The 12122-nt window shown below is 37.0% G+C and overlaps 1 protein-coding gene across 3 annotated transcripts in view; it reads right to left on the bottom strand.

Annotated features, from left to right (window-relative positions):
• SPAG17 (sperm associated antigen 17) overlaps nucleotides 1-12122 on the bottom strand; it is an 86151-nt gene that overhangs the window by 7687 nt on the left and 66342 nt on the right. For 2 of the 3 annotated variants that reach the window (XR_013181015.1, XM_077174241.1), the window contains exons 28-38: nucleotides 10785-10978; nucleotides 10347-10491; nucleotides 9046-9200; nucleotides 8448-8624; nucleotides 7539-7660; nucleotides 7243-7373; nucleotides 5536-5663; nucleotides 5006-5185; nucleotides 3264-3371; nucleotides 1808-1853; nucleotides 218-314 (exon numbers count right to left, since the gene is read on the bottom strand). Coding sequence is in view for 2 of the 3 variants with exons in the window: in XM_077174241.1 (XP_077030356.1) it covers nucleotides 218-314; nucleotides 1808-1853; nucleotides 3264-3371; nucleotides 5006-5185; nucleotides 5536-5663; nucleotides 7243-7373; nucleotides 7539-7660; nucleotides 8448-8624; nucleotides 9046-9200; nucleotides 10347-10491; nucleotides 10785-10978 (1483 nt within the window). In the remaining variant the exon portion in view is untranslated. The remainder of the gene's footprint in view (nucleotides 1-217; nucleotides 315-1807; nucleotides 1854-3263; nucleotides 3372-5005; nucleotides 5186-5535; nucleotides 5664-7242; nucleotides 7374-7538; nucleotides 7661-8447; nucleotides 8625-9045; nucleotides 9201-10346; nucleotides 10492-10784; nucleotides 10979-12122) is intronic. The other variant, XM_077174240.1, reaches the window with a different exon arrangement.

Below are 12122 nucleotides of genomic sequence, written 5' to 3'. Positions count from 1 at the left end.
TGCAAAATCTTTTCCCAACAAACTTTGAATTATCTTTCAGATATGGAAAGAGAGCCATAGAGGGACAAAATAATCACAGGACAAGACAGTAAAACGTTGCCATATGTATCTAGGGATGTAGATTCCAGCCCTTAATGACAGTCAGTAAAGCACAGCGTGCTTGGCTTCACCCTTTGTGTTATTTCCATTTGCACCAGTCCTTGCTGCTCTGTCCTACCTGTGCTGCTGGTCCTGTCTGTGTGCAGTGCTTGCCTTCCCTGTGTGATCCTGGGCAGGAGGAGCCACTGCCTGCTCATACAGCTGGCTCACACGGGCTGCAAGGGGAAGGGCATTGCTGAATGGGCTTGCCCTGCTGCACGGGTTACGAAAAAAACCATCAAAGGATATTTTTTTAAATGCATCTTTCTGCCACTTTATGGAAACCTAACAGAATCTTTGTTACTGTGAGGGAAAAGGCAGAAAGAACTTCATTCCAAAATCAAGATCAGAGCATTAACAGATAAGAAATTGAATTCAATATTGAAAGGAGAAGAAGCAGATTAGGTTCACACTCCCACCCTGTATTTCCTGACATATTTTTACATTCTTTCAAGATACAAATACCTGTGAATAGGAAAAGTTGCTGACATTCAGCCACTCTCTAACTGGGGTGCTCTGAGGTCTTTATCTACAGATGAAGAAAATAATGTGGGCTTTCAGGGACCCTTATTACATTTAGCTTGCTTAAGCTTGCTTGTGCTTAATTGAGGCTGCGAAGCAGCCATAATCAACATTCTCATGGAAGGAACTGCTAGTTCAATATATATAATGGAGAAATGCCAGCCTTTCCACATTTAATATTGTGACCAGCTCTGGGGCTTTATTAAAGAGTTGCCCTGTCCTCTGACATATTTTATAAAGTGTGTTGTTTACTTTATACTTTGAAGCTAAATCATGGGTCCAAAGAAATTTCCTTGTCTAAAAACAATTTTCTGTGGTGAAGTTTAGGAGATGTGAGTATTTGAGAGATATGATCCTATTAGACTATGACAATATCTCTTAGTGTTCTGGGAATTACATGAGTTCAAACTTCAAAATGTGGGGTTTTTTTTGGTCAGCTTCTTCACCATAAAACATGATTTTATTTTTCATCTTTTTCCATTTTTACATGTTTCAAAGAGCTTTTCTTTCCCACTATCTTCTTCATTAGCAATACTACATTAAAATTGCAGCTCCATTTAAGAGGAAACTGTTCAGCAAGCATTTGTTGCAGCAGTTTCTGTTTATTTTGCACAGTATGACGTTTTTGACAAGTAGAAATATTCTTGACAAGGAAAATAACACTTTAAAGATGAGCATCACAAGGGGATAGAATGTAATGAATTTTTCTACAGAAAAGGGTTATGGGCTTTTATAAGAGATAACTTTTATTTGTACATCTTGATGTACAAATGTGATGTGATGGGTTGAGATTAGATTTTGAAGTGTAATAAATAACTAGGATTTACTTAGTTGCTTTGAAAAACTTGTCTGAAAAGTTGTTACTTGCATAAAAATAGCCAAGTATTGTCATAGTTCTTACACCTAAGAAAACTCACTACATGAAAATGTCAAATACACATGCCTAAAACCAGGAATTATTTTTCAGACATACTGGATCACTGATGCTAAGAAGTCCTAATCACCTGTAAGAGTCACACAGAAGCACGTACATAGTACATAGATGAATTCACCTTTATATTGCCTCTTTAAAAATAATAGTACAATACTTTTAAACTTATTATGATATTTTTAATTTTAAAAGTACAGGTATTCAAATTTTTATTACCTCTATCACTGAGCTTTTCAGTTGATTTCTTCCAGTGAGGGAGGGACTGCAATGAAGAAGGAATAACTGTGACTACATGAGAAATAAAATTCACAACAACATCTTATTCAGAGGATTTATATTATTAACAAGTGCTATCTTGTTATCCCCATTCTTGTGGTCACATTGTCAGGTATTTCAGTGTGTCAGAAAACATACGCTGGGAAAAAAGGATATGAAGTACAATTTCCCTGTTCTAAACAGGCATTTGTCTCCTTGATGACCCACTGCATAGATAGCTTTGTATTTTATATGCTTACATTTTATTAGGTCAACTAAGCTAATTCCTAATCAAACTGAAATCCTTTGGCAAAAAAATCTGAACAAGATATACTTATCTTGTATTAAACTTAGAATCCCAACAAGTCAAATGGGAAATGTGTTCAGGAATTTGCAGGCTTTGTTACTGAGGAGATCTCATGTGGCTGGCTTACAGTAAAGTGAATGAGGGTTAAGAGGCTCTCAAGTGTTTCCTTTATTCTCCTGCTGTCTCTGAAGCAGTTAACTGGAAATCAGAGCTCCTGACCAGGCAGTCTGGGTTGTAATAGAGCTATTGGAGACTTGGGAGCAATGTGACACTGATTCCTGGGTCACAGCAGGTGCACACTGAGACTGCTGCTCACAAAAGAGTTGTCCAATGTGAAATTTGTAACTGGAAATGAAGGTACTGAAGGTAGCCAGGACAATCAACAAGAATTAGTCACTAGACAAGTTCACTGGATCTGAGCAGCATGTGAGGTTCAGCACCTGGGTCTCATTGAAGTAAATAAATGTCTGCCTAGAGGATAGATGCAGATGGAATTACTGACAGATCATTTCTTTGTCCCTTTTCCCAGAAAAGCTGTGATCCTCTTTTATTTACCCACCTTTCCCATTACCTATTCTCTCCTTTTTCTTTTTGTGTTCTAATTATCCATGAAAATTCACAGATTATATTTAAAAAAAACAAAATGCTGCTCAGCAGTAATAACAATATTCCTCCAGACTGTTTTTGTATTATCCCAAAAGCAGGGTTTAAATTCTTACTATGGAAGTGGAAGTGGCTGTGGTTGAAATAAAAGTCTCCCATGTGCAATGACAACAGACTGGAAACATTTTCACCCTGATGTTAGGGGATATTAAAAAAAGTAAATTACTGGAAAGTAATTTTGGTCTGTGTGTTTGGGAACATATCATTCAGTAGAACTCTTGAACTGTTTTGAGCATTGCTTCCCCAAATGGCAGCAGTGCCCAGCTGAATTCAGACCAGCTGAAGGCTGAGTGTAGCTCTGCTTTACCATTAATCTCCACCAGAACTGGCTCTGTGCTGCTCTGACATTTGCTGGTTTATTAATGGATAATGTGCTTCAAGGCTCACACTTCCAATGCAATACAAGGATTTTGTTGAAAGAAATACTTAAAAATTTCTCACTGTAACCTGTTCAAGGAGAGTTGCAGCATTCTCCTTTTCCTCTTCTGTTCTTGGTTCTTTCACATTAATCTCTTCCAGCTCATTTTCCTGCTTTAAGATGTTCTCTATATATTCCTGGTGGAACAATGAAAAAGACGAATAAAGATGCAGATGTAGGCTTAAAATAGATATTTACATTGACATAATCATTCCAACTGCTACAGAAAAGAAGCACATTTCTTTTCCCACATCTCTTTAAATCAGTTGGATAGAAAAAAGGGTTTTAAACACACCACTCTGCCAGAAAGCTACATGCAGTACAGAACTTTACTAACAGACAGGTTTGTAGAAACAAATGTTTCCCACACCAGTTCTTTTTCACTTGTTTATATCTCTTTAATCTTATAGGAGATGGAGAAAGGCAGAATATTTTCCTCAAATCTTGATTTTGCTCTGACAAAGTGAAGGTGAGGCTAAAGATTTAAGACACTTCATTCTGGAAGAAAAAAGAATTAATTAAATATTGATTTATGAGCAATGAGGGTATTTTCATTGCACATTTATGCAATTGTTGCAACTGTTTTTTCAGTGCTAGTAATTGCAGTTCTTCCTTCCCAGTGTAATAAACAGCATTCATCTTTCTCTAAAAATCAACAATCTGGGTGATTAATAGACTTCCCTTGCCATTTTGGTGTGGAACTTTTCTTACACTGTTTGCCTTTGAAAGATCAGTATGCAAATTAAAGAATAATTTTAATATATTTATAGACTGAAAAACTGGTAACATTTCATTCTGATTGACTTGAATATCCCAAACATGTCTGGGCTGGCCAGCTGTCAATATTTTTCTATTGCAAGCATGTTTTCTTTGAAATGTAATGTGGGGAAAAAATTATATAAATGGCTACAATATACTACTACCTTCACACATGTCACATGCTGTTAACTTACAAATTCAGTCTGCAATGCCATTATCAAAATAGTTTAAATGAATAAATTACAGGACACATATATTTTGTTATTCTCTAATTCCAAATTAATAATGGGGTTTTGACTCTAAAATCTCTTCTAAGAGCATCTTCACAATGTGAATTAAATAAAGGAATGTTTTACACCAACAGTGAGAAGGGCAAAGCTGGTCCCTTTTGGACACCATCTCAGAACACTGGCACAGGAGGTCCAGCTTGGACCCTGCTGTGAGCGAGTCACTAAGGAGGGATGACCACAAACCTTGTCAGAAGGCTACACAGCTATTTCCTAGACATGGATAGAGTAACAAACTCAGACTGAAACCTGGAAATGTTCTACACTGATTTATGAAAAAAATACATAACCAAGACCAGAGTGTGTCTCAGTGTCTCAGTGACCAAGTTACTTGCAGAATTATGGTGAGCTAGAAATTCTTGTTCAGCTTTATAGATTTAAATTCTTAAGGCTTTTTGAAGGAAAACAAACCCTAAGCAAAATAAAAGTGAAGTAACAGTTATCAATATTGACAGCAAGGAAATTATATGTTAGAGTACTGTCTGTCATGTATGCTGGATTGGATCTCATGTATTTGCTCAGAAAACTAGGTTTCATAAGAGGTAAATGAAACAATTGAACTTTTTCAGAAAAACACTTACAGCACCTGTCTGTGTATGAAATAATTGTTCTTCAAGCATAGTAGATTTTTCTCAGGTATATACTTCACATTTATCACACCCAATTTGTCTACTTGTTTGTTCTCTATTGCTTACTGGAAGAATGAATAAATGTGGTTGAACTACCTTGAGGGAAAGATGCAGTTTTTCTCTCAGTTCATCACAGAGTGGCTTATACTGGAATAGCTGGCGGATCTGCAGTTTTTTGGGACATTTTCGCACAGGGTCTGGCAAGGACACACGTGCTTCTCCAATGCTGAGACCCTTCCAGGCACACCTTCTCACTAGGGGACCTTTGATCTCCCCCTGAACAGAGAGGAGCAAACAAAAAGATCAAAACCCAAAAATGCACTTATTGGCAATATGTCTCAGTTGAAAGGCATGTCACAGACCTAGACAATAAAGCCAGTAGATTCCTGGGAACAATTTATCTATCCTAAACCATCTTCATCTGCTAAGATAAACTCTCCTTAAAATTGCTAATCCCTTCACTAAGTGTAAAAGACTGGGACCATACATTCCCTGACACAGCCTACCATTTGCTCTGTCTGCTTAATAAATTGAATTTAACATTCACACTGTTTAGAGCTTCATATCCCCACAGAGACAAACATCTATTGCTTTAACATGAAAAGACAGTTTTGAAACAATTATACCTCACGAGGAGAAGATTCTTCCTGAGTCTTTGGCTGTAGATATGGAGGAACAATACTCTCTGGTTCTTTCTTCATTACCCAAGGGGATGCTTCAGCCATAGGCCGGAGGACAGTAATACTTAAAACACCTGGTTTAGAGACACATTTTGCTAAGAACCAGTTCAAATTAAAAAAAAAAAAGTGTCTCAGACCTACAGAAAAAAACACCTATCTAAAAAAAAAATCTTATTACTAACAGATAAAAGTCCTTGTATCCATGGCTACAGATAATATCAGATCCCTGTGTTGATTATAGAATAGTGGTACAAGTTCAGCTTACTCAGCCCATTTTTAACAATAAATTGCTTATGCTACTTGCTTTGATTCTTGGTTAACAGCTCGCTTGTATAGTGTGGGGATTGGCCCAAACAAGGAAGAGCACAGCATTGACCCATGAGTACTGAATACTAATCTCAGAAGTAGTACAACATATTCAGAACATGCGTAATTCTTCACTGTATTTTATACTTCATGCCCTGATCACTGGATGGATTCCCTTAGAGATGATTTATTTGTATTGTTAGAATAAATTTTAATGTTCTTCAAAATATTTTTTCCAGCCCAACCCAAAAATTACTTAATCTACTATGATCCATCCTACGGGTGACCTTCAAAATGGATATCACCACTGAGGTACTTTGTCACAATGATACAAAGTTGTGAAACTTTGCTGTAAAGGCAAATAGAGCCAGTATTGTGAAAGGTGGAGCAGGAAGTCTGGAAAATCAGATGTGCTACTATTACAAACGATTGCTGGTTGTAAGTAAATTTTTTTGACTGGGATTTTGACTGGGTATGTATCCTCTCCATCTTTCTGATCTTTTCATCTTCTGCATTTTTCTGACTCCCTCCATGTCCCTTCTTTTTTCTTTTTTCCCACAGCATAATGACTTCATTTGGTTTCTGCAATGGGGAACCACTCATTTGTGTGAATAAAAGTACATTTAAAAATGTGTCACACTTTATAAGAGTAGTAAGTGGGAAAGCTGTTTTATGTCATATGCTTATGACATAAATCTATGAGAAATATGTCTTAGGACTTTATGGCTTGAAGCAAACTTAACTTATCATCCTCTCATATCCAGGGGAACCATACTTTCTTCTCTTTTAAAGACATTTTTTTGTTAGCAACTACCTGTTACACCAGAGTGTCTTTTATAGAAACACAGCAGATCTAATTACCTCTACAATGACAACCAACAATTCCAGGACATAATTTCTTGCATTGCTACTACATGGTGGTTGGTTCCATGTAGTATTGGCTATTCCAGTCATGTTTTTTCAGCTTTTTAATGTGTATCCTTTCCAATAGACAGCCTAAAGGTCAACATCAGGGCATCATTCTCCTCACTGCTACATCACTAATGGAGACTGGATACATTCAGCTTTTTAAATTATAAACACAAAGAATATATTTAGTTGGTAATCACTTTTATTTCTGTGACTGAGAGTGGATAAAGATATGCCATTTGTTAGTTCACTTATCCCTTAACAGTGTCCTTCAGTTAATTCTCTGCTTCCCAGAGTTTTCCCCTAAACTCCTTTCTTTCACTCCTAGAAGTGTGGACACTTATTTACAAGGGTAAAAACATTTCCTGCCTGTATAAGAGTTTTGGAACTTTTCAATTCTTTCTATTAGTAGTCTGTCAGAGAAGAAACCTTTTCTACCTGGCTGTTCTTGTACAAGATCCTGCAGGACTGCAGTGGCAGGATCACTGCAGGCCTCAGCCATATACTCGTGTACATCCTTTGTTCGCAGGAGCTCCGTTCCAGAACCATCCGCAGAGATGATGAAAAACCTGCACAGCCAAACATAGGAATGGGGCTCTATCAAGAGAGCAGAACTCCAGCATGATGGCATCAAATGTACAAATACAGAGTACTGAGCAAAGGGAGCACAAATCCCTGAACTCTGTAAAATACTATGAAGAAAAGTGTTAACCTATGAATGCAATGCAGTTTACCTGGGGACATGCTCATTATCAGTGATAGGTTTGTTAACATCATCTGCTGCTGAACTCCTGTCCTCCTTGTCATCAGAGCCACTGCTGGGAACACACACATCTGTGCTGCCATCAGCCAGGACCTATAGCAGAAATTATGTGAAATTACTTGAGTTAAAAGATACTTTTAAAACAGTGACTTGCTGGAGAACTTTAACTTAGCCTAGTCCAGTGAAAGAGACAGAAAAACACATTTCACAATGAGTGACTGGAAACTCACAGGAAAAAGAAATAAAGAGGAAAACTGACAGGACAGTAAAACCCCCATACCATTTCTTGAAAGACATGCTGTATCATAAATACTAATATCACATGCTGGTATTTAATAAATTCCCAAGGACTGTTACACAAAAATACTCACTCACTGGTCAAGCCAGGTAACTGTAATAGTCAAGACAGACATTGCTGTATACCTACTGAGTGAACTTCTACAGTATTTTCCTTCTTGAAAATACTATGTGCTTATTAACTAAGGTAACATTAACATTCTTGTTTGAATAAGCAAGATAACCAAGAATGACCTAAAAAGGAATAATAATGGCTTTTTCAAGATCCAATTTAAATAAGGGTGATTCAAAGCACAGTCCACTAACTGAATCTGACACCACCTAATTTTTAATCCTCACTTGCAGAGCTGATTATTTGCTATAGTACAAATCATGCTAATTAAAGGTGAGCTAAATTGTACACCATGTGTTCTGTTTCAGTCTCTCTAAAGAGGGATAAATATAAAAAAAGAATATCCATCACACAGTCAAGAAGATATCAGAGACCTGATTCTGGCTACTTTAAATATTACAAGGTTACAATTTGACTTTGAGAGAAGTTTATAATAGAATGCAGAAACTTGTTTTCTTCCATGTATTTTACCTTGAAAGTATTTCCTTCATGATCCATCATCTCACAAATAGTGCTGGAAGTGTGTTTCATAATGTATCTCCCTGCTTGTTTCTCTTCTTCCTTGCTGCTGAAATCATAAGCTTCATGGCTATAAACTGCTGAGCAATCTTCATCAAAGAAAAGAAAGCCTCCCTTTCTGGGTAAAACCTATGACAGCAAAAAGGGAAGAGGTTCAATCCTCAAAGGTGAAAATTTTAATTTAAAGATACTGTGAAAATGAAGAACAGATAAAAATCAAGAAGACAGCTTTCAGACATTCAATGCTGAATCATCCACTTTAGAGGAATTAAAGGGGAGAAAGAAGGAATATGAGGTTCAAGAGGTAGGCTTATCTCAGTCTGTGATATTTAACTTCAGGAGATTTAAGACTGTGATTTAAATACGCTGTACATTTGTGAGCAAGTATCTAAGCATTGCCAGAGTATGAAAGAGATAGAGGAATAGTGAAGAGATAGGGACTAGTGAAGACTACAGAGAAGGGAGGTAATGAAGATGAGAGCTGCTAATGGCAGGGAACTTGGAACACAGAGATTAAATGCCACTGTCACAAACAAAAAATAATTCCCACCTGATATGTTCCCTGTGGCTTTGCTACAATAGATGTCCCATCTCCAAAGATAGTACAACAGGTACCATCCTCACAATTTGTTATAACAGTAGCAAACTCAGGATTCTCTACTCGTGTACCTTTGCGCTTCTTTGCGATGGCTTCTGAGAGTTCATCTAAGAATTAATGCAGAACAATGAGACAGGAGCACAAGAATCATGGACATGTCTTAGGAATCAATTTGCTTTTTCTCTCATAGTTCTGGATCTTTATCTTTTCAGTGCAAGACCTTCATAAACTTCATAGCACCCTTTATCACATATTTTTACATTATGTAAACAATATGCAATCTTTTAAATTCTGGACTGTGAATTCAATATAGGAAAACCCAACAGTAAAAAATATCTGTAACCATCTGTAGCTGGCCAGGAAAGTACACTCTAATGTATCAAGTATGGTACTAACCATAATGATCTGCGTATTTGTAATATACAAGTTGGATCCCTGAAATTCTTTGTGCCTGTAATACAAACTCTAAAATGTGAAGAAATTCCTATTCAACAACACAAATCTTGGAAAACAAATGATAACAGGCATGTTAATCTGGTTATTGCCTTTCCATTGAAGAGATAGGTCAGTTCAAGGGATTTTGACTTTTGAAATCCCACAGGGAGATGTCCCTGAACATTTTCTGCAAAATCAATAATGGTCTTTCCCTACACTGTGTTTGAACAGTCCAGACACCCACACAGTAAATGTCCCCTTCATTTTAATTAAGGAGGACAGGACTTGTCTTGCAAATGAAGCAGTCATACAGAATACACCACCAGCCAGAAGAGTCACAGATGACCTTTAGCCCCCCTTATTTCAGGCAAATACAAGTTTCACTTTTCTTGGCAGGCCATTTTCCACAGCCATATTCAGATATTTAGTATCTCCAAGGCTGGTGAGTCCATGGCTTCACTGGGGAATAGAAGGATGCCTTGGTCCTTTCATACCTCTTCAGTTAAAACTCAAAGCTTCCTTGTTATTATTAGGGCAGGGGAGAGAGGGCAATGAAATCACTAAAACCCTGGCACTGTGGTCTCATGGTGATGGAGGACCATATAGGTATGAAAGAAGGAAATTAAATTACTTGCAACAGTATAATTTTTGCACTGAATATACTGCTGAAAGAAAGTAAACAAACTAAGCCTAGACTGCACTAGTGGATCTATTATCTAGGCTACTGGTATAAACCACTTTTAGTATATATTTTGACAACTTTCTGCTTCACAAAATATTAAGTGCAAGAAAAGTAAGTGCTCCCCTTTAGATATTACCTGTTTCCACACTACCCTCTGGTACAGAAAGGTCTTCACATTTTTCATAAAAAGTTGTTATCCTGGTACCATCAGCATGTTCTACTACTTTGTTACCATCTGGCTTTTCAACAATTATCACTTCATCTTCTCGTACAGTCATAATCTGAAAGAATGAAGGACTACTCATTTATATTGGCACTGTGATACTTGTGACAGCAGCGCCAACAATATAAGGGGTCAGGACTGAAGCACTAAAGAAGCTTGCCTACCACATTGTCATCTACTTGAGAGACAGAGGAACTCCATTTGCTTCAAAATCTAAAGCTACTGCATTTCTAACAGTGTAATAACACAACCTGTAGGATGTTTTAAAAGAACAAATCCTGCAACTTATGATTGCTAGCCCTGTCTCTTAGCTTATAGACAGTGCTACAGTAACACCAAAGCAGTTAATACCATTCCATCAGCTGGATTCGTGGCCTGATACATTAAGAGTGGCTTCAGATCCATTCTTGTGGCACCCTCTGTGCCCACTAGAATGCCTAATGGAGTTGTTGTTATCCAGGTTCCTGCCTTAGGTTGTGTAGAACTGGCCTTTTCAAACTCATCAGACTTCTGTGACGGTACTGATGTCTTGTCACTGCCTTTTCCTGCAAAAACAAAAATTTCTGTATCAGACTTGATATTCTCTAAGGCAAAAGACAAAACCAGTAAAGTTCAGTTTGTGAACATTGCTTTTGACAGAATTGCAAAATGAACTATTTGACAGGCTAGAAGAAAATTACAACTCCTGCTACTCAAAGACATGATCTTGAACTAGCCTTATCTAATGTGCTTCTTACAGAAAAAGTATATGGCATGCTAATGCCATCAGTCCTATGGTGCATCAGAAGAAAAGGATGAAGATCTCATTATGAAAGGCAATTGGAGAGATCTTATTAGGAATATTATAGAGAACTCTTGTCTCCCATATTCAGGAAAAATAGACAAAGTGTATGTAAAAGACAAGAGTGTAGTCCAGAGAGCAGGCTGAAAGACTTAGAGCAATTATCTAGCAAAAAGCACCCTGAGACAAAAAAGAGATGAAACCTTTTACTAGAAATTTGTCAAGAATAAGCAGGGGAGAAGGTGAAAAACTGATCATAAATAAAGGACAAGGAATAAAGGACATACACTAGTCAGAGATACTGAGAATTCATATTAGAAAACGGTTTGTCAGAGTTGTTCTCATCTTTGCAGGTATCTAAAGGAATATCCTAAGAAAAAGGACTGGACTTGACTCAAAAAGTCTCTTTTTGAGACACCTTTCTCTTTGGCAGCAATTTTTATTCACCTATTTCCAATAAATTTTATGTTAATATGACAGGTCAGAATTATTCTGTGTACTAAGTAATACTGACAGTGATCTTGGACTACACTCTGAGGTATGAAGTAAACATTATTTAGTTCTTTCTCAGTCAAAATACAATAAGAATGGCTATATTACCACCAAGCACATGTCCATACAACCAATTGATAATGACCAATAGTAGGTGCCTTGGAATACACAGAGTGAGAAAGAAAAATGTATCCTCTGTGAGAGAAGCATTTCTTAATACAAAGACTAAAAACTGTAAGACAAAAGTAAGGATTTAACACTACAAGGATTTCTTTTAAAAGACTTTGTGTTTACTCTGCTACCAATGAAGTTCTTACACAACCTTTTACTTATTAGAGTCCTACCATGTTAGAAGAAAAATAAATTTGGAGTAGGAGAGAGATTATTTGCTATGTAGGTAACATAGCAGTGTGCAG

This window comes from Agelaius phoeniceus, chromosome 2 (assembly GCF_051311805.1).
Source record: "Agelaius phoeniceus isolate bAgePho1 chromosome 2, bAgePho1.hap1, whole genome shotgun sequence".
In the NCBI taxonomy this organism is placed as follows: domain Eukaryota; kingdom Metazoa; phylum Chordata; class Aves; order Passeriformes; family Icteridae; genus Agelaius; species Agelaius phoeniceus.
Note: the sequence above shows the minus strand (reverse complement) of the source record. Positions and strands in the feature narration are given on the sequence as shown.